The following is a 22,523-nucleotide window of genomic DNA, read 5'->3' as shown; positions in this document are numbered from 1 at the left end:
CTAATTGAGAATCAACAGGACTCAAGTCAATGTACGGGCTATTACGAAAAAAAAAAAAAAAAGGATTCTCATTTGGATATTTATATTTGCCTCAAGGACATAACAGTTGTGTAAGAAATGAGAAGTTAAGTTTCTTCCAAATGAGAGATTTGATTTCTTTAAAGCAGATTTAGTAAAAACCATACTAATGGTGAAACAATTATGGCAAGAATTGTTCATTCTGTCATGTTTGCTTGTGTTCATGAAGCGATAAGCTAAACACTTGTTCCCCTTGCACTATATATGTTTGCTTAATTCAAATTTCTATTAGGGTTCTTGTTGAGGAAGCATTGCCCTGAGGCTTCCAGAAAAAATTTGTTCAGGAGCACAGCTCTGCAAGTTATAAGATAGCCTCTGAGATAACCCTGGGCTATGGTATTCATTAAATTCACTCTCAACTTGATAGCTTCTGACCTGCACAGTTTGGTAATGATGGTGAAGATAGCTGTCTGGGACATGGTGTTACTAAATGCATTCATATTTTAAAAGTAGACAAAAATGAGGTGCAGGGGCGCCTGGGTGGCTCAGTCATTAAGCGTCTGCCTTCGGCTTGGGTCATGATCCCAGGGTCCCAGAATCGAGCCCCGCATCTGGCTCCCTGCTCAGCGGGGAGCCTGCTTCTCCCTCTCCCACTCCCCCTGCTTGTGTTCCCTCTCTCGCTGTGTCTCTCTCTGTCAAATAAATAAAATCTTTAAAAAAAAAATGAGGTGCAAATTTCCAACCAATTCTCAGTTAGCTAAAGTAATTTAGGGTAGAGGAAAGCAGTTTATCCCAATCCTTCTAACCCTATCCACTTGGGATAACAAACTGAGTACTCTTAGAACTTGGCTCTTTTTGGCCAGAAACAGTGACCATTCCAGTAGCAATAAGCATCTCTAGCACCTAAATTGTGGTTCCGAAATATCACTTCTCCCTAGAAGGAGGTATTTTAGATGCAAGGCAGGAAATGTGCTAGAGAAGCCTGGAACATTCTATCATTCCACATAGCAAGAAAGCTATCAAAGAAAATGAGGGTCATATCCAAACAACTTGGGAGCCTAACTGAAGTGGTCCCTGCTGGCCGAAGATTGGTTACTTTGAGCTTCAACAAGAGTAAGTAATGCATAGATTAAAACCTGTAACATATTTAAATCCAAAAGTTCACAATGATATTTTTTTTAAAAAAATTAACTGGTAGGTTTCAAAGCTTAACAGGAAATCAACTATTTGTTTTGAAAACTAGAAAATGAAGGGGAAGAATCAAGCATTTATTATGTATTTCTTACATGAACTGTACCACTGGATAGCCTATTGTAAAGGAGGGAAATGTCTCTCCATGAAACTATTCCAGTAAATTAAAAAAAGAAAAAAAAAGAATTATAACATCTAATGAATTAATGGATCTAGGCCATGTGTATCAATCGTTGCTGACATGTCCAAAAGAAAGGCCACCAAAAATATGTGTTTCTTGGTGAAAGAACATAAAGCCACCTACAGTCTTGCCAAAGAGATCAAATATGAGTCTGATCAAGCCTTTGGATCCAGCTGCCAATTTCAGGAAACATCAAAGACACAAAAATACACAGAGCCCCACCAAGAATATGAAATCAGAAAAACCCAGATGGTATGAAACTCTACATGTCACATGGCCTTACTACTTCAACAGATAAGTTACCAGCAAATAAAAAGGGTAGAAGAGGAGCCTAGAGATGAAAAGACGTTTAAAAGATATAACGAAGTTAAAAAAAAATGGACAAAGCTAAAATACAGTATCTAGGTATGCATGTTGGGATAATAAAATTACTTCTTAAAACATAAGTGATTACCTAAATGATTACCTACTTTTGCGGGTGGGAGCAAATTGTGATTAGGATGGAATACATGGAAGGGTTTTCGGGGGTGACTAGAAAAATTGTACTTCTTGACATGGTTGTTTGGTTTACAATAATCCATCAATCCGCATATTTGATTTTTGTGGTTTTCTGAATCTATGTTGTATTTTTTTTAAGTTTTTTTTTAAGGCCTTTTGAATGCGTATGAATGATAAAGAAGAAAGTATCTCCTACCTTTGGTCCTTGTGTTAAATGCTCTCAAGAAATACAAGTTTTCGGGTGCCTGGCTGCTTCCGTCGGTGGAGCGTGTGACTCTTGAGCTCAGGGTTGTGAGTTCCAGCCCCACATTGGGTGTAGAGATTACTTAAAAATAAAATCTTCAAAAAAAAAAAAAAAAGAGGGGTGTGCCTGGGTGGCTCAGTCGTTAAGCGTCTGCCTTCAGCTCAGCTCATGATCCCGGGTTCCTGGGATCAAGCCCCGCATTGGGCTCCAGCCCCGCATCCGGCTCCCTGCTTGGCGGGGAGCCTGCTTCTCCCTCTCCCACTCCCCCTGCTGGTGTTCCCTCTCTCGCTGTCAAATAAATAAATAAATAAATAAATAAATAAATAAATAAATAAATCTTTAAAAAAAAAAAAGGAAAGAAAGAAAAGAAATACAAGTTTTCCCTCAGGATTTTGCAGACTATACATTGCTTGTTCGAATGAGAGATTGAGACCCAACTTGACACCGTAGCTGAAGATGAACTTTTTGAACTGTCAGGCAACAGTTAAAGATAATCCCTAGAAGAGGCTTGGGGACCAAACATAATCAACTTGAAAGATGGGCATCTTTTATTCTCTCACTCACTTATTTATTTATTTATTCACCTATTTTAAAAGTTTTTAGAATGCCTCATTTGTTCTATGCACTAGAGATGTAGAGATAAAAACTCAGTGAATTTGAAGAGACAACAAAATCATGAATTACAACACTGTAATTAATGCTAATATATATGTATATGCATAAGGGTACATGGAAGCTTAGAAAAATTGTAACTAATCCCAAATAAGGAATCAAGTCATGGAAGACATCTTAGAGAAAGTGTTGCTTGAGTTAAACTTTGAGAAATGAGTCCAATGTAGTGCAGTGGCTGAGGAAGGAGAGGAATTCTGGATGGAAGGAGAGGAATTCTGGACAGAAGGAACTTCTGGAGGAAAACCAAGATATGAGAGATCGTAGCATATTTGAGGAATTGGACATAGGTCAATCTACCCGAAGGTAGGATGGTAGGGAGAGTAGGGGAATGAAAAAATTTAAGGATAAACAAGGTTTTACAGATAGAAATAGGAGAGAGAAAATGGAACACCCAGCAGCAAGTAGGAACTATCAGTTTGATGGATAGAGAATGGGTGGAAAATAAATGGATAGATGAAAATGCCATGCTAAGAAGTTTAAACTTCATCCTGAAGGTTACCTACAACTATGAAAAGATTTTAAGCATAATGATATGAGCAGATTTGCATTTAAGAAAAATCGCTTCCATAAATGTGTAGAATGCTAAGTGGGACTGAATAGTTGTGGAGAAGAACAAGAGTCCAAGTGAGGAAAAAAAAAATCACAACCTGAACTAAGGCAATGGCAGAATGAGAAGGAGGGAATAAATTTGAGACCAATGATAAAATCAAGAGAGGTGATATGGGGAAGGTGGATGAAAAGATAGGCTTATTTTCATGTTTCTGCCTTGGGGTGATATTAACGTGACCTTGAAATTGTAGAAGGAGAGCGAGAAAAAAAAATATTTAAAACAGATGCAGGATCCAATCAGATGACAATTAAATACTTTAGAAGGCAAAGAAACAATCCGATTTATTCAGAAAGGAAAATGAGCTGCAAATGTTGTGAGGGGGTTGCAAATTCATCACATGTGAGAACTACGTAATGTGTAAGTGAGTCCAAGGAAGAGACGTCAAGCCTGCCCCATCTGGAAGGCATTAACATCACCCCTCGAAGGCTTTGACTGACAGGTGGTGGTATAAAAAACCAAAAGTTCACCTTGCACATTTGCAGTGTCAGACCTCACTTCCAGCCCAGACTGCTTATTGGTATGCAACCTCAGCCGGCTGAGAAGTGAACCCTGAAAATCGCTTGGGGTGGAAACCTCAAAACTGTATGACATTACATAATTATATTCTCAATCCTGGGAAGAATTGACTTAAGTATCAAAATTATGAAGTAAATAAAATCTACATGTAATATTAACATTTTTGGGTGAAGGAAAACATCAGTGCATATTAGATATTTTAGGTTTAAGGGAATTTTTCTTCTTTGATTAATTTTGTAAGTCTAATAAAAATGTATAAATGATAGTTGATGTAGACTTGGGGTTTTACATTACAATTTTACTAGTTTCATAAATAATACTGGAATGTTTACAAGAATGTGGAATCTTTTTTTTTTTTAAGATTTTATTTATTATTTGACAGAGAAAGAGAGCAGAAGCAGGGGGAGCAGCAGAGGGAGAGGGAAAAGCAGGCTACCCAATGCGGGCTCAATCCCAGGACCCTGGGATCATGACCTGAGCCGAAAGCAGACACTTAACCGACTGAGCCACCCCGGTGCCCCAAGAATATGGAATCTTAATTAAACTTATGTGTAAGTTTTATTTTCTAGACTTACAAGAATTTATTAAGTACCTGGGAAGGTTTTGTTTGTTAGTGAGTCAGATGAAGTACGTTTAAAAGAAATTTAATATAGATACTTAAATGTAGTTTGGAATACCTAAAGAAATGTAAGTAAATGGTTAAAATAAATATAAGTGGTTAATATTGCCATCTTAATAAATATAATAATTAAATGTGTAGACTAGATCAAAAATAAAATATTAAGAAAATGTAGCCTCTGAATAATCTTTTCTGGGCCCCCTAATCTATGAGGGCATCAAAAAAAATTACATTGACAGGTGATTGATGGTCTTTATCACAGGGGCCACAGGAGAAAGCAATTATGGGATTAAATGATGAAGTACCTAAGGGATACCCAACAGAGGTTGTCGATACACATCTTGAGACCTGGATATATTCTGAATGTTTATTCTTTTAAAAATATGCACTGAAGGGCACCTGGGTGGCTCAGTCAGTTAAGCGTCTGCCTTCAGCTCAGGTCATGATCCCAGGGTCCTGGGATCGAGCCTCTCAGTGGGCTCCCTGCTCCTTGGGGAGTCTGCTTCTCCCTCTGCCCCTCCCCCTCTGCTCGTGTGTGCTCTCTCTCTCTCTCTCTTTCTCTCTGTAGGATAAATAAATAATTCTTAAAAAAAAAAAAAAGACTCTGCATATGTGGTGATATAATGTGGTTGTAATGATTACGAAAATTTGACCTATTTGAGTTGACAACTTAAAATCCATAACTGAGTGATTTATATTTTGGGATTTGGAGTTTGCATTTTACTACATTATAGTATTGGAACATTTGAAACTTGAGTTTCATCATATGTATAAGTTTGTTTTGTTAGAGTTATGCAATTTTTTTAGTGCTTGGGAATGTTCGTCTTTTAAAGCCAGGTAATTAAAGTAGTACAAAATGAAATTAAATAGATTAAATTTATAAAGGCTGTTTAAAATATTTGAAGATGTTTTATTAACTATTAAGCTTATAAACAGAAACATTTTTCAAAAACTCCTTAAAAGAAATTGTTAACATTTGCTATATTTATAAATAGAATGAAGAGATTTAAAAGCTGAACTTTAAGGAACAAAAGGCATTATAATATGATAATGCAACATATTAAATATTATATTTTTAAGCCAGAAATCAACACAATTTCTGTGCAAAATGACAACTAACAAATCTCAAGGACACCAAAAACTCAGATTAGCAGATAACTCTACTTGAAAATCAAAGTAATATTTAGGAAAATTGATCTTATGTCCAGGCACAAAGGACTTCAATTAATTCTAGTTTTATGTGCTGATGGAAGCCACCTTGCATAAAATGCAGGCCTTAGAAATAAAATGCAGATTTAATTATTACAGAAGGTAGGATCTCACAACTACAAGTGTTAGATATCCTTATAGGCAAACCTATTGCAATTATTTAAAGAATGATAGTGATTACATTGTGGAGATCATGACTAGGCATCTACAAGACAAATGAAGAAATTGCTGTGCTGATGTTGTGCAAATAATGTTGTACCAATGTCCCCAGTGGGGTAATTACACTTCCAGTGATAGTATCATGCAAAATTCCAAAAGGGCTAAATCTTAAATGGATGTATTCAGGGAAACTATATGCAAGGACTTGAACGGCTCTACTGAAAACAGAGACCGACATTGAAGGACACAAGTGAAGATTTTGCATAGAATTGTTTCCTGAAATGTGAGAATGGAAAAATTAATATCTCTCCATTCATATATTATGCTAGCAATGTGTGATTGTTAATATGGGCAATCAAATTAACAAGTAAGCATATATTTAGCTAGTTCCTCTATATCCCTTGAAATGTGTAGTTTTCAGTTGCTAAAATAAATTTTCAATACTTTTTCTTTCGATCTTCTCACTGGGGAGCAATGGCCAGGAATGGGGAATGGGGAAGGGACGGTCAGGGAGGCAAGAGGTAAACTGGAGGAGTGTGATATGGTGGAAACCAAAGGACAAATGTTTGAGGAAAATGACAGTAGCCATCAGTGTAAAATATTGAAGATAGGCTAAGGACACAAACAGAGAGCTGATCCTTGGGGGCAGCGTTGGTGATCACTGGTACACTCATTGAAAGGAGTCTCTGAGAATTGGGCACAAGGGAAGGGTAAACGCCAGACCGGCATTAAGAAGGGATGAGGGGGATGACATCACAGACTCTAATATTCTCTTTGGAGTATTTGCTCCCACTGCTAAAAGCTGCGTGTGTGGCTGCCACTCCACCAACTATTTTCTGCCATAGGCTTTAAGGTTCCCCCAGCAGCCCCCTTACTGGACCAGGGAGCCCTGGGGGATCCAGTTCTTCCTCTTCTCGTGGGTAGCGGGTCTTTCTCACTGCCTGCCGCAGTCATGTTAGTTTTCCTTATTTTCCCATAGCATTAAGAACAACTCTTCAGTTATCCTTAAAATGATGTCTCTATGATGGAGTCTGCTAACACAGCAGTGTGCTCTGATGTCTATTTCTAGATTTAGCTCATGGTTGAAATATAAATGAAGGTCATCGGCAGCATTGCACTCTGGCATTAAAAGACATCAGCAAGCTGAGGAGTCAGAAATTCTCAGAAGAACAGCCAAAATAAGTGCCTTTTTTAAAATGAAAAGTGAGCAAATGACAAATGCCAGGGAGAAAAAAAAAATCTCTGATTTTATCAGTGAATGCCTTATTATTCAAGAGGTAGTCTAAAGTGTTATGCAAATGCATTCACTTAAACTACACGATTATATCCTTACTTATTAATGGCTATCTTAGCAGCTAATACATTTCTTCAAATGGTGAGTTTTCAGCTGGAATAGGTTTCCTGCCAAGGCAGAAAGCCGATAGACGAGTTGTTTGATCTAAAATCAGAACAGTCATACTTCTACTTTATTTCCAAAAAATGAAGGCAACATCAGAGGCTTCCTACTAAAAGTTAATCCTTTAGTTGGAGAAGATCATTTACAACAAGGACCGGGATATCCTTGTTATTCCAGGTAGACTCATGGGACACATTTTAATAAACGATATTTCTTTCCTTTATTGTTCTCTATTATGACCATTTGGTCCTATTTTGACTTTTCTTCACCCGCCCCGCCCTGTCCACACACCCTACTTTCATGGAAATGAGACACTGAGTGGGCATCTCAGGCCAGTAGTGCTTAGGAAAGAATTTTTCATGGGGTTCAGCCTAGGTCACTAGGGTTCTGCACAGAATTAAAGCAAAATCCCCACCTGACTAATAAGGTATAACTTTGCTTTTTTTCTCTGTATATTTGTTTCATTCAATGAGGGGTAGCTATTATAAGGCTAGAATCTGGTATGGCTTGGTCATTTCACCGAGTAACATCATTTGGCAACAAGTTAGGTTTCCTTGTCCCAGTAAGAGAATAATTTTTTTTTTAATCCATGAATCACTTTTTATGTTTCTTATGTATCAACCACACAACTTGATCATATTATAGGATATGCGAGTTCATCTTTCAATGCACATTAATTATTGCCATGCAGAAGGGCCTCAAGAATATTTGTTGAAGGGAATGAAATGTTTTTGTTTTTAAATCCCTCTAAGTGAAGAAGCTAAATCCAACACCTACTATTTACTATCACTTCCAAACCACTGTAGGAAGAATGAGCATTTTAATGAGCAATATTTTTGAAATGCCAACCTAGTGGAGTAGGCACTTAGGTGGACGTTCAAAGGTTAAACAAAAAAGATTCGTACCTTACCCCCAAGAGCTTTTCATTTCTAAAACACACTGACAAGCACACATAAAACAAAACGGGGATTTCAAAGAAGGACATTTTGTCAAGTTGAAAGACAAAGAAGATCAAACGTTTTCTTTAGACTCAAGTTCAAAGCTGGGTTGAGAGGCCTGGGCAGCATACTAGACTGAAATTCTAGAGGAAAAAAGAATCTTTTCTTTAAACTTTTCTCTTATCCAACAAAAAGAGTTTCCAGGACAATAAAGCTTCCATAACACTATTTTTTAGTGATTGTCTAGCGGCATTAAGTACAACATTTCTTTTTAAAAATACAGATCCCATCACCAAAGCAGTATTATTCTATGAGCGCATCCAGTACATTGTGCACCCACGGGCTCGGATGACAGTTACACCACATCCTTAAAGGTCATGTGAACCCTGCTTTCCCTGTGTTTCTAAAACACTTTTCTCCTCCCAGAGGTGAAGAAAAACTTGATATCAAAGATTAGAATCAAGTAAACAAAGAACCCTTTATACTAACTTTGTATAATACGTAATATATGAACTTATAAAGTTATTACACTACACGGGTAACATGTAAATCTCACATTTTCAAATAGCAACATGTGTGTGTGCACTCAGCATAATTATAATTTTGATTCTACTATATGGTAGTCATTTCTGGCATCAACTATGTAAAACTATTTTTCTCTGTACAGTTGCATGAGCTATTTAAAGAGTCTGTTGCTATTTTTACTGTCTTTTATATCTGTGCTTAGCTCATAGGTTTTGGACAAAATGAGCTATGCCCTCCAACTTGTAGGTCCCATGGACTCGTGGGAGTCCACAATTACATTCTCAGGACGGTGCAAGTCTCAAATATGAAAACCAGTCACAGAGCATTTCTTCTCTCTCTGCACACTGTCTTATATTCACTCAAGTGTGATTCTCACACATTATCAGCCCAGGGAAATTCTTTTTTTTTTTTTTTTTTTAATTTTTTTTTTTTAAGATTTTATTTATTTGCGAGAGAGAGAATGAGAGACAGAGAGCATGAGAGGGGGGAGGGTCAGAGGGAGAAGCAGACTCCCTGCCGAGCAGGGAGCCCGATGCGAGACTCGATCCCGGGACTCCAGGATCATGACCTGAGCCGAAGGCAGTCGCTTAACCGACTGAGCCACCCAGGTGCCCCCAGGGAAATTCTTAAGTAATGAAATCTTACTTCTCCAATGTTTAGAACGAGTTCCTAAGATTTCATTAATGACTTAGTCCTTAGTCTACAAAAAGCTCTTGGCAGTACTGAATAAAGAACTCCAGAAACCAAATATAACAGCCATGCTGACTGCCAATAGCAGCGCTTTAACATTTCTTTGTATCGTGGCCTGGTACAGAATTCCAAAGAGTAGAGCATTCCATGAGTCAGTTTTAAGTTTCATGAATGTAAACACTTGCGGAAGATGTGCTAATGTTGTGGAGGACTTCCTGCTTTCCACCCTCTGCTTTTTCTTTTTTTTTTTTTAAGATTTTATTTATTTGAGAGAGAGAGAGATCACGAGCAGGGGAGAAGAGTAGAGGGAGAGGGAGAAGCAGGCTTCCCGCTGAGCAGGGAGCCCAATGCAGGGCTTGATCCCAGGACCCTGGGATCATGACCTGAGCCCAAGGCAGACGCTGAACCGCCTGAGCCACCCAAGCGCCCCATCCTCTACTTTTTCTTTTTGAGGTGTTGTATTGCTATAAAATAGCAATAGAAATAGAAAATAGCAATAGAATTATACAACCATGATCCACACCCCTGAAAACCCAGTTATCCAAAAGAAGATCAAAATGAAAAAGGCTGCAAGGAACTAATATGTGACACATCACCATAAACCACAAAAGCATTTGAAGATGATGAAATTTATGAAACAACTCGCAGTGTAGTTGTCTTTTTTTTTTTTTTTGAGTGTAATTTTAAGACAGCTAGCTTATCTTATGGTTTTTATATTTTCTTGACTGAATGGCCCCATCAAATCTAATGGCATTTCAGATATTTTCTAATAGTTTTATGATGGATAATTACTATATATGCTTTATTTAAGAAAATCAGGCTCATAGTAAAAAATTATTTAGGGGGATCTTGGTAATTGACAGATTCTAAACACAGTTTCCTAGTGTTAGCCTTAACAACATACATAGCTCTTGACAACTAAGTTCAGGGTATTCAGATTTTGAACTAGATCTGCAAGTATAAATGCCCACTGAGATACTTGGAAACCTTAGGTAAACATTACTTGGTAATGTGTGTGTGAGTATGGGTGGATAGGGAATAAACTCACATGTAAAGCCTTGGGTAAAAGAGAATCCCATCGATTGTTTTGGTATGATGATACTCCAATGATGGAGCTACGTTGTAGAAAAATGTTCTTTGAAATTTTCACCGGAAGCATTGTCTCCAGGAAATTGAGAGATCTGACAATGACTTAATAATTGTATTTCCTAAAAAATAGTATAATTATTAATACGGAAGACTGTACATGTAACTTGATCTAATTGCTAATTATTACATATTTATCTACCTTATAAATTTGTATCTGGTTCCACATGTTCACATGTGTGTGAAAGCCCAAAATAAAGTCCTGAAGGGATAATTTTTGTTCTCTTTGGCTCTAGGTGGTTTCTTGCTTCCTCTCCAGAATCTAATTAGGGATGTTTCTGTTATTAGTTCTGTTTATTAAAACTTAATTTAGGTTAACAATCTTTTTTTTTTTTTAATTCAAAATCAGAGATCGGGAACTCTGGCTTTAAGATAAGGGTAGTATGAAGCGGGATCCTTGGGAGTAGGATCCTTGGTCACATTGTGTGAAGGCCTGTGTTCAAGAATCAACTCAAATTATAACCAGGGACCTGACTGTGTACCTGTCATTTAACCACATAGTCTGTTTTTACTAGATGAGGCCAAAATATTTTCCCTTATGTATAAGGGAAAGATGCTGGAGGACTTATGTTAAACTATTTGTGAAGGCAAAATCTCTGCTGTCAGAGTTTTTCACATTAAAATGATCTCTGAGGGAAAAAAACAACAAAGATCACTCATTGCCACGATTTCTCCTGACAAAAACATGGCCTTACATTAAACCTGCAATGAATATAATTTTTATAACTGATACCACCTAAATGTAAAGTTAGTAGTAAGAATTATTCTTATTTTACAGGGCGCCTGGGTGGCTCAGATGGTTAAACGTCTGCCTTCGGCTCAGGTCATGATCTCAGGGTCCTGGGATCGAGTCCCACATCGGGCTCCCTGCTCCTTGGGAGCCTGCTTCTCCCTCTGCCTTTCTCTCTCGCTCTCTCATGAATAAATAAATAAAATCTTTAAAAAAATAAAAAAAAATAAAAAAAAAAAGAATTATTCTTATTTTACAGATGGAAGACCACTGACAAGATTTTTTTAAGGCAAGATTACTACTATAACTAAGTCAAGAGAGTTAGGAATAGATACACTACTACAACTAGATTTTGGTCATCCCTTCTTTCCTTGGCAGATTAAAAATATTAAGAATATTAAGAATCCTTCTAAACAGGGATGGAAAATAATATGTCAAAGAAGAAACAGCTCTGCAGAATTAGTTACTGCACGTCAGCCCAACTGGAGTAACAGAAACCAGATTTACTCTCACCTGGAAAAAAAAGGGGGGGTGGCAGGGAGGATAAAATACACGAAATAATAGTTTTTAAGACACAGGACACCGAGGAATGAAGTCACTGCACAGGGAAGGAGACCCAGAAGAAGCCCCCAGATGTCCTGAGTGGAGGAGAAAGAATTCAGTGTGGACAGACTTGTGGCTAGGCATCTCAATGCAATTCAGGAAAATTAGCATATTGCAGTTAGCATATTATTTTGCCTTCCCACAAAGATTATCAGAAACACTCTGTGTTTTAACTCTGATTCCTTATTTTAAAATGCTTCAATGTCTAATTTACTGATTCCACAAAATATGATTAAGGATTTAATATATTGTTTCATCCTTTGAGTTGTCCCCATTAGGAAAATAAGTAACCAGGAGCATCCTGTAAAGCACAGGTGTGCATGCTACATGGGCTACTCGCGTTCTGAAATGGAGTAATACATTCTGCATGAGCAGAAGCTTGTAGGTGACTCATAAAGGTCGCCCTCACACGCATGGTTACAATATCCCAGCAGAGTTTGCCAAACCATGATCAAAACAAAGAGGAGAAAAATGTATTTGCCTCACGTTAAGTGTCAGCTCCTAGATTCTGTACAGAGATACTAGCTTAATAGCTCTTTGTCATAGTTGGGCCAGATTGAGCCAAAAAGGCCAAACCAGTTGCTCAGGCAACAGATGCATGCTTTGCTCTGGGGAGGGCTTGATCCAGCCAAAGCAGCTGTGCAGCGGAACAAACCCTAGGGGCTGCCTGCCTACTATTACCTCTGCTTGTCTCAGTGGCTTAACCCAGACCCTCATCCCCCCAGGGATCTAGTCATCAGGCCCTTCATAGGCTGGGGTGGTTTGCCATGTCCATTTATGGTCACAAGTGGGCAAAGGAACACCTAGAAAACCCAATTCCACTCATATTCCTGTCACCATTATGTAAAAACAGCCCTACATCCTCCCGATGAAAAGACACTTATCTCTGCCCAAGTTGATCTCTTCTTACCTCTTGGTCTCTAGACATAAAAAGCCAAAAATGGTACACTATCCAAACCCATCACACATGGATCGTCTATTGGGAACACAGTGGAATAGAAGTACCTTTGATTCAGTATCTGTAACTTGAAGGATGATATAAAGTCCTTGCAGAGTATTGCCTCTGAGCTGCTGGCTCAGTGTGTCTTCAGCACACCATGCCAACATATCCCCAGGGAAGAAGTTTCTAGGTGGCAGAGTATGTGATACCCTTGGTCCCATGGTTACAGGCCTATTCCTCCCCCTCCTTTGCTTGAAAGATGATTCCCCGACCTGACATCATGTTAGGTGGTGTCTCATCTCAGTAAACTGAACACTCCATAAGCTCTCAGGTACTGATGATGTTGGATGAGGCCCTGCAGAAGGAAGGGCAAACCCATTCCCAGAATGTGTGTCTATTCCACTGAGAATGAACCACTGGTCTTTCTAGAACAGCTGGTTTGACCTGCCTCATAAAGCAAGGATGCATTCATCTGTTGCTCACAGTGACATTTTGTTGTCGTGGTAACTACACCCACTTTGGTATGTTGGAGCCCATCTATCCATTCCAGCATATCCATTTCCTTCAACTTTTAATCCTTTCCTCCACACTCTGCCACAGTAATATGCTTGCATTTCAACTTTGCTCAGAATTAGTCATTGCTTTTTCCATGCTTCTAGGAGCCATCCTGGTAGAGTGAGTTCATACCATCTCCCAGGATCCCAATGAGGGTGTTAAATCCTATTAATTTAAGATAGCTCTTATCCTGCAACCCAAGGACCCAATGTGGGTGCTATTAAGTTCTCCCCTAGTTTATGATCGGACTCTCTTGATCTTCACCCTGATTCTGGCCTCATGTACTCCTCCAGCTCCTCCCAGTCCACGCTGGCCAATTCTTGCAGCTCCTTGGGGTAGACTCTGTTCTTCTCTGCAGGCCCAGCACCTCTCCCGCTGAGTTTTCCTTAACCCAAATTATGCTATTTAATCCTAATTCAAAACCTAGTAGCCTGGAGATAGGACAAGTCCTAAAGGGGGGACTTGTTGCCTGGGGAGAGAGCTCTGCATTGTCACCCAGCTTGGAGGCAGGGCAGGAGTGTCTGCCCTTACCAGAGAGGGGTGGGCTGCAACTGCAGGCCCAGAAAGTTCAGGAGTCTGTGGAGTAAACATCTTCGGCGACATCCATTCAGACGCCTCCACCTCACTTGTCAGGGTCCTGGGTTTTCTCAACAAGTGCCCTGACCGCTATGTAACAGACCTGCCTTGATTGGCAACTGTCTTGAAGTCTAAGCCCTGTGCTTGGGCCTCAGCTTTCTCAGCCATCCTGCTGCAAGAGATGAAAACTAGTTCCCGTGCATCCAGAGGCCCTCTGGCTTTCACACCTGGCTTCCCACGGCCCATTATTGCCCTCAGCCGTTCATTATGTTTCTATAGAATAAGAATGGCCTAGCAATAGCCATCCAACCCTTTTATCCTCACAGCTACAATTTTCTCCATCCCTCTCAAATGCCAGCCGGTGCACTAACACATTCCTCTCTAGCACACCATCCCAATCCATCGCCAGTGTAAGGTGTACAACTGGAACCTGTGCCCACAACTGCCTGTTCTCCACCTGCCATGAGTGATGGACTCTAGCCACAAAAGTCTGCATCTACCACACCACTAATCTCTGCTACCTATTTTGCGTAGTAGATGAAAAATGAAGCAGTTTATAAAAAAATATTGGAAATGCTTTCCAAAATAAGTTTAAAAAGTTAAGAACAAGAAATTGAATATCAAAAGTACGTAAGTGAAATACTAGATTTATTCAAAGACAAATGCATAATGCATCTGTATAATAATACTGTCTCCGTGTCTCTGAAAACGAGCTACGTAGTCACCTTTGTCTATACATTTAGGCATTCATAACAGGTACTGTTCAGGGCACACACTGTGAAGAAAAAAAATCAATGAGTAATTGCTAAAACATACATATCATGACTACTTAAGATAACATGAATATTTAATGAAAATTCAGCATTTAACATCTGACTCTCATCCTGTGGACCTACAAGGAAAAATACAATAATTCGTTTTACCCATTACCATCTTACAAAATCAGAATGAATATAAGCAGTGTTTTTTAATAAAAACAGCAATTTAATTTCAATCAAATATATTACCATCCTATTCTTTTATCCTGTATATGTATCTAATTGGCATAACCTACTGATTACTGAAATCAGTAAAACTCCAATCCATGATGCTTCAATTGCTTGGATCAATACACATCTTACATTTGGAACTCATTTTTCTTATGCTATAAGCCTGATTATCAGTTCCTATAAAAATGCTATGCCCTACTCCTTGCCCCCGTGAGTGTGACTAGTCTTTTGCACAAGGCTAAGTGACAGTCCTTCTGAACATCCACCCCCAATTCATCAAGCACACATATTGCGGCCCCTCTCAGACACGGTCACGCATGGGCAAGCCGCTCTCCTAGTTGTCTTGTTCCTCATAGTGGGCATAGCCGCTGGCATAGGTCCTTCCTAAATTCAAAGTAGTAAATAAATCGGATGACTCAGCATCTGAATCCTTTCCAACTTCATCTTCTTCCTCTTCATCATCCTCTGCTTCATCTTCATCTTCCTCTTCATCATGGTAGCTGCTATCACCACACTTATCAGAAGAAAGGTTCTTCCAATAGGCATCATAGCCAGAAGCTCCATCTCCCTCTTCACCTCCAGTCTGCCTGCCAAATTTCAGGGAGCGTGCTGCAAAAGACAGATATGTACATGGCACTTTGTTCCGATTCTTTATATCTTCACTTTTCTCTACAATATACAAAATTATATGAACTTGATTGGCTGCTTCTTACTCCCATTTTCCTAATTTCCTCACTTAATACTTAACTGGAAAGAAAGGAGACCTCAGTAACAACAATCGGTTCTATCCTACTCAGAGTCTATACACATACCATATATAACAAATAATAAAGACAACAGTGTCATTTCACTAAATCTAGAAAAAGTTGGAAAACAAAATAAGGGGGCACCTGGGTGGCTCAGCTGTTAAGCGTCTGCTTTCAGCTCAGGTCATGATCCCAGGGTCCTGGGATCGAGCCCCGCATCGGGTTCCCTGCTCGGCGAGAAGCCTGCTTCTCCCTCTCCCACTTCCCCTGCTTGTGTTCCCTCTCTCGCTGTGTCTCTGTCAAATAAATAAATAAAATCTTAAAAAAAAAAAAAATAAGAACAATAGCACTCTCCAGGGCGCCTGGGTGGCTCAGTTGGTTAAGCGACTGCCTTCGGCTCAGGTCATGATCCTGGAGTCCCTGGATCGAGTCCTGCATCGGGCTCCCTGCTCGGCGGGAAGCCTGCTTCTCCCTCTGACCCTCCTCCCTCTCATGTGCTCTCTCTCTCTCTCTCATTCTGTCTCAAATAAATAAATAAAATCTTAAAAAAAAAAAAAAAAAGAACAATAGCACTCTCCAAACAGAATTCAAATAAGGCATGTTAAAAACTAAAATGCTCTTCATTTGATAGATTAAAATTTTATTTTCAAATCACAGAACTATTGAATTCATGTCACTACACATTTTTCTTAAGAGAACTACTCTGTAATTCTGGTGTCCGACAAGACAAAGCCCTTCATTTCTTCTGCCTAAGTGGCAATACGGTTTAGTGCAAAAAATCAGCAAAATCATCAGTCTCACCTCATTGTACAACTACATCTTTGATTAAACAAAAGTATTGTCAGGGTCATTTAGAATTATGGTACCATTCTGCTACGTTTGGTAAAGAGTCAAATTCTCTTTAACAAAATTGTAAGCTGCGTTACTACAAGCATGTTTGTAGTAGTCTTACTCCTTCATAGAAAAGTTATGTAAAAACCACAAAACAATTTCCTATAGTAGTGATATATTACATAATAAGCATCGCTGCTCAAATACCACACACCTACAAAAAGCTTCAGAATGAATTCCAACTTCCAAGCACTGAAGATTACCAGCACTCGAATATTAAAGATTTATAGCTACTCAATTATTTAACAAGGAAACCTTCAGCAAAGGCAGAAAAATCACTTTTTGGTCTTAAATTTCAGTATCCACTATGTCATTAACTGAGTCAAATGCCAAATATCAAAGTGAATGATGGTGTATTTCTTAAGTTAAATTGAGAAACTTCACCCACAAATTTTCCAAGGCTGTAAAATTCCATTTGCTTAAGAGAACACATTCATCTTTTCAAATACGAAGAAGAGGCAAAAACAAAAATAGAAAGAGAAAAAAAAGAGATAAATCTTATCTAAGCAAGAAAGCAAAATCACTCCATTGGTATTTTAAGAAGAGCCTTACTTGACATGCTGAGATCCTTAGTTTCCTGAGTTTCATGTCCACATTTGGGGCAGGGAGGCTGTTTTCCTTTTTCTTGCTTAAACACTTTGCTCCTTGTATGATCATCACAGAAACAAGCCTACATAGGAGAAGTAAAAATAAGCAAGTCAATAAATAATTCAAAAAAATATACAAAATTATCACTCAATATTTCCTGGAGATTTAAAGGCAGTTTTGTTAGGGTAGAGATTAAGACTTTTGTTGGGACTGGTCACACTCGTGATTTAAATTTCTTAAGGGAAATGGTCTTTGCCAGAACTCTTTGAACTATGACCTAACATAAAGCAGAAACTATACATAGGATATGAACAGTGTAGGCACACTGATTCATTCATAAATATATGAGCATTCACAAAGCCCCTGATGACATAATGGTGAATAGCCTATCCACCCTCACAGATACATAACCTAACTGGGGACACAAGACAAGTGGAAAGGTAATTGTGAAACACTCTGCAATGAAAGGGAAGTGCAGCGGAGGGGGACTAAACAGGATATAGGATTCAGGAAAGGTTTCCTGGAAAACATGATGTGTTGGCTGAGATCTGAAGGAGAACAAGGGTACAGTAGGATAAGCAAAATGGGAAGAGAGATCTAAGGCAGAGGAAACAGCATAGACAACACCTGAAAGCCATTTGGCCAAATTGGGGCAGATCTGAGAGAGAAACAAGAGACAGGGTTAGGACCAGAAGAACCGGAGAAATGTTTCTGATAGGAAGTGAATTCGCTGCACCTGTTTAATGATTTTTGACAAACAGAAATGCTGGAGACAAGATCTAAGGAAATAGAACATTATGGAAATCTTCACTTTACTCAAACTCTCCTAAGCAAGTGAATTGTTATATTAATTAAAATATACTCTCAACATTTTGGTCAGAATATTCTCCATAAACGTAATGTGTAAAAACACTGAGCGAAGATTCGGGAGACATGTGCATTAGTGTCAACTCTAAGATAAGCCAACTGGATAACCTTTGGAAAGTCATTCAGCTTTCTCAATTCAATTTCACAATCTCCAAAATAAAAGAAGTAAACTACATAATGTTTAAAGACCCTTATAGATTAATTATAGCTATAAATAATCCAAGGTGGAGGAGTACTGGGATTAAAAACCAAATCTAAAAATAGCAAACAAGTATACCTTACAACGGAGACAGGAATGCTGACCAAGTCGATTGCATGAAACACCTATGGGCAAAAATACATAATGTCCAGATTCAAACTTCGAACGAAAACACTATTTTCCACAGATTTATACTTGATGTACTTAGATCAATTATTAACATTTTTTTGGTCTCATAATATAACCTAGAGGGCACATAAAATGAGATGGAATCCCCAGCCAGAAGGAAGGAAACGAAGTGCACACACCCAGCATTCTTTCGCTAGTATGACACTAATTATTCTCCAATCTCCTTCCATTTCTCCCGTTCTGGGAGATGGCAAACTTTATTAATTATATTTAGAAAACTGAAATGGTGAGACATCCTTTTTTCCATGACACTGGCTGAAGTTCTTCCCTTTATCACATAATGCTTAAATCTCAAAAAGAGGAACGCCTGGGTGACTCAGTTGGTTAAGCATCTGCCTTCAGCTCAGGTATGATCCCGGGGTCCTGGAATGGAGCCCCACATCAAGCTCCCTGCTCAGCAGGGAGTCTGCTTCTCTCTCTGCCCCTCCCCCTGCTCATGCTCTCTCTCTCTCACTCTCTCTCAAGTAAATAAAATCTTTAAAAAATAAATAAATAAATCTTAAAAAGAATAATTTTCTCCATTAATATATAATCTCTCCTGATGATGCAGGCTATTGCCATTTTTTGCATAACTTCTGATAAGGGAATAGAATACTTCAGGTAGAAAGGGTAGTTATGAAGAGAAAATAATGTTCAAGTGGGCAGGAAAAGATGGGAAAAATCCCAAAATATTTTATTACTATTTTAGTCAGTAAGCCATGTTAATTTTGGTCATTACCTGTAATTACTGAGGAAAAACCTAAACTTAAGTGCAAATATATTAGAAAAGCCAGAATGTCTGGGACATATTGACTGTGCCAGAAATGGAAGAAAAAAAATAAGTACCAGAGGTATAGAAAGAGAAAATAAACTAAGCCTTACACTAATAAAGCCTGAATATAAACTATTAACTTTCAATTCACTTAGAGGTCTTGAAAAAATAAAAAGGAAAACAAGTAAAAGGAAGCCTGTCTTTGTAATGCAAATATTTGACCAGATGTTTCTAATTTGGGAATTCTTTTACTTAATTTTGCCTGGTTCATGGGTAGCCTTTTTTATGTGAACAGGCAAGTATTTTTTTTACACTCAGAAATGATGCTCTCAATTATATGTATTATTATTGCTTCTGTCCGAGTATCCTGCTTTCTTCCACCGTAATGCCAATAATTCAGTTGGATATGTATTATTTGTCCTATGTGTTAATAATAAAAGTTAAAAAATCAACTGAGTACTTACTATATACAGTTGACCCTTGAACAACATGGGTTCGAACTGTGCAAGTCTGCTTATGTGCAAATTTATTTCAATAAATACAGTGCAGTGCTTTAAATGTATCTTCTCTGCCTTATGATTTCCGTAGTAACGTTTTACTTTCTCTAGCTTACTTTATTGTAAGAATATATCATATAATACATACAAAATATGTGTTAATCAACCATTTATGTTATCAGTAAGGCTTCTGGTCAACAACAGGCTATTAGCAGTTAAGTTTTTGGGGAGTCAGAAGTTATATGCAGATTTTCAACTGTGCAGAGGGTTGGTGCCCCTAACCCTCATACTGTTCAAGGGTTAACTATATTAGGCATATACAAGTATACCAAAGTACTTCAATAATAACCATATTATTTCATTCAGTCTGTGGGGACAAAAATCTGAAATCTCAATCATTTCCACCTGAAGATATGCCCAGGGAGTTATTTGGTTCCTTCTTCATTCAGTCAAAAAAAAAAAAGAAAAAGAAAAAGGATATACTTAACCAAAATGTTATAAATCTCTTTAAAATACATAGCCAGAACACATACTGAAAGTACAAAGGTCCCAACCCAATCTCCCAGTGTACACCAGGCATCTTTTTTTTTTTTAATATTTTATTTATTTATTTTTGACAGAGAGAGAGCGATCACAAGTAGGCAAAGCAGCAGGCAGAGGGAGAAGCAGGCTTCCCGCTGAGCAGGGAGCCCCACCTGGAGCTCAATCCCAGGACCCTGGGATCATGACATGAGCAGAAGGCAGATGCTTAACCGACTGAGCCACCAAGGAGCCCCAGGAATTTCTGATATAGAATCTTTTCCCATCCCCACTACTTGAGTCTTCTACGTGCCACAAAGACATGATCCCAAGAAATTAATTTTGTCTATCTTACCCTCATCCTTACTTCTGGGAACTCAACCTAGGATGGAACATGGCCCTGCCATTCTTCTCTCCCTGATTACCTCAAGCCAACACATATGCACTCTGGTTCACTGCCCAGTTATTTCTCTCCCCAGGAGTTACAATTTTGGACTTATATAAACAATGCATTTCTCCCAGATTCTAAAAATAGTTTGACAGGGCGCCTGGGTGGCTCAGTCGTCAAGCATCTGCCTTCGGCTCAGGTCATGATCCCAGGGTTCTGGGATCGAGCCCCGCATCGGGCTCCCTGCTCGGCGGGAAGCCTGCTTCTCCCTCTCCCACTCCCCCTGCTTGTGTTCCCTCTCGCTGTCTTGCTGTCAAAAAATAAATTAAAATCTTAAATAAATAAATAAATAAATAAATACAAAAATAGTTTGACTTTCCTAGTTTTAAACTGGGGAATGGTTTCCATTTTAAATCTATTTCTATGTCTTCAGAGTATTTTAAAAGAGAGCAGGCTGGGATGCATCAAAGTCTGCTGATAACAAGCCATTTTAAATTAGAAGTCCTGGAGCCATTTTAATTATTTAAAAAAATAGAGGCAGAGTCAACATATTTGTTTTGTTTTTTCTTAAAACATCTTTCCCACTGATAATGCAGGTAAGTAAGTATCTTAAAGAATTTCTATATCTCCCAATTCCTAAGTAAGGTCAAACCTATAAATGATGAGATATGACCAGTTAAGGGGGTGGAAACAAGCTATACCTTTGCGGCCTATGGGTATGATTAGGAAAATATTTCAGGAAAAAACAAGCATTGAATGGCAACTGGCAAAGAAAGAATGGCAAGAAGAAAACTAAAGCAATGAAAAAAAAGTAAAGAAGATAAACTACAGTAAACCAAAGACACCTAGGAACCTGCAATGAACATAACCTTAATATCAAGTATCAAAGACATGATGATAGATTTATCTTAAAATCCTGTCAACTATTCTGCTTTTGTATTTTTCCTTTGTCTTTTACTGAATCACTAAAACTTCCTGATGAAATTATAGTCTTATCACTCACAACTGCATGTCTTTGGGGTCAAATGCTACAAAATACTCAAAGTTCTCAGGCTCCAAATAAAGTAATTCAATTTTCATATTACAGATTTTGCAGAAGCCTAAGAATGGCTCAAAAATGCTATCTACTTTGAGATGTTCTTTAACCTTTGAGAATTTCTATATGAATACTCTAAGAATTACATATATATGCATTTATGTATATATTAAAACTGATAACTTACCAACTTTAAATTTATAAGAGAATATAGAGATTACCATTTCATATCAAAAGAAAAACCAAATTCAAGCAAATGAGTATCTGGGGAATTTCAGCCTTTTCTATAATGATATTTAATAAGGGCTTTCTAAGTAAAAGGTACCATAATAACACTTTATATGGATTCTCATTTTAATTAACTCTTTCAAAAAGAAATTAGCATCTTCTTTTAATAAATAAGGAAACTCAGCTTTAGAAAGATTTGGTGATTTGCCCAAAATCACATAACCAGGAGGTGTTTGACTCTAAATTTTGAGCTTTTGAGAATCAAAAATAATGCGGAAATAAAATGTAATCTATCTGTAAAGATAATACCATTGAGAACCAGTTACACTGGTTCTCAAACTGAAAGATACATGACAATTATGTGTGTGGGTAAAATACATAGGCCTGCACCTACCACAGACTTCAAAGAATCTCAGGGATGAGGCCTGGGTGGCTGTATTTTTAAAAAACCTCCACAGGTGTTTCTGATGCATACTCTTGTCTAACAATCACCGAAACCAACTAGCAGGAACAAACCAGGGGTAGTATTACGTATCACTTACTTGAAGGCATTTGGAAATGTGTGTGGGTTTTGGCGGGGGGGGGGGGGGGGGGGGGGGGGGGGGGGGGGGGGGGGGGG

General features: G+C 38.3%; 1 protein-coding gene across 2 annotated transcripts in view; it reads right to left on the bottom strand.

The window, feature by feature from the left end:
- Positions 1-14,653: 14,653 nt before the first annotated feature.
- ZNF330 (zinc finger protein 330) overlaps positions 14,654-22,523 on the bottom strand; it is a 17,993-nt gene continuing 10,123 nt past the window's right edge. For both annotated transcript variants that reach the window (XM_032412897.1, XM_032412898.1), the window contains 3 exons: positions 18,375-18,421; positions 17,195-17,312; positions 14,654-15,614 (listed from right to left, as the gene is read on the bottom strand). In XM_032412897.1, the coding sequence (XP_032268788.1) occupies positions 15,340-15,614; positions 17,195-17,312; positions 18,375-18,421 (440 nt within the window). In that variant the 3' untranslated portion in view covers positions 14,654-15,339. The remainder of the gene's footprint in view (positions 15,615-17,194; positions 17,313-18,374; positions 18,422-22,523) is intronic.

Source organism: Phoca vitulina, unplaced genomic scaffold (assembly GCF_004348235.1).
Source record: "Phoca vitulina isolate PV1807 unplaced genomic scaffold, GSC_HSeal_1.0 scaffold14, whole genome shotgun sequence".
In the NCBI taxonomy this organism is placed as follows: domain Eukaryota; kingdom Metazoa; phylum Chordata; class Mammalia; order Carnivora; family Phocidae; genus Phoca; species Phoca vitulina.
Note: the sequence above shows the minus strand (reverse complement) of the source record. Positions and strands in the feature narration are given on the sequence as shown.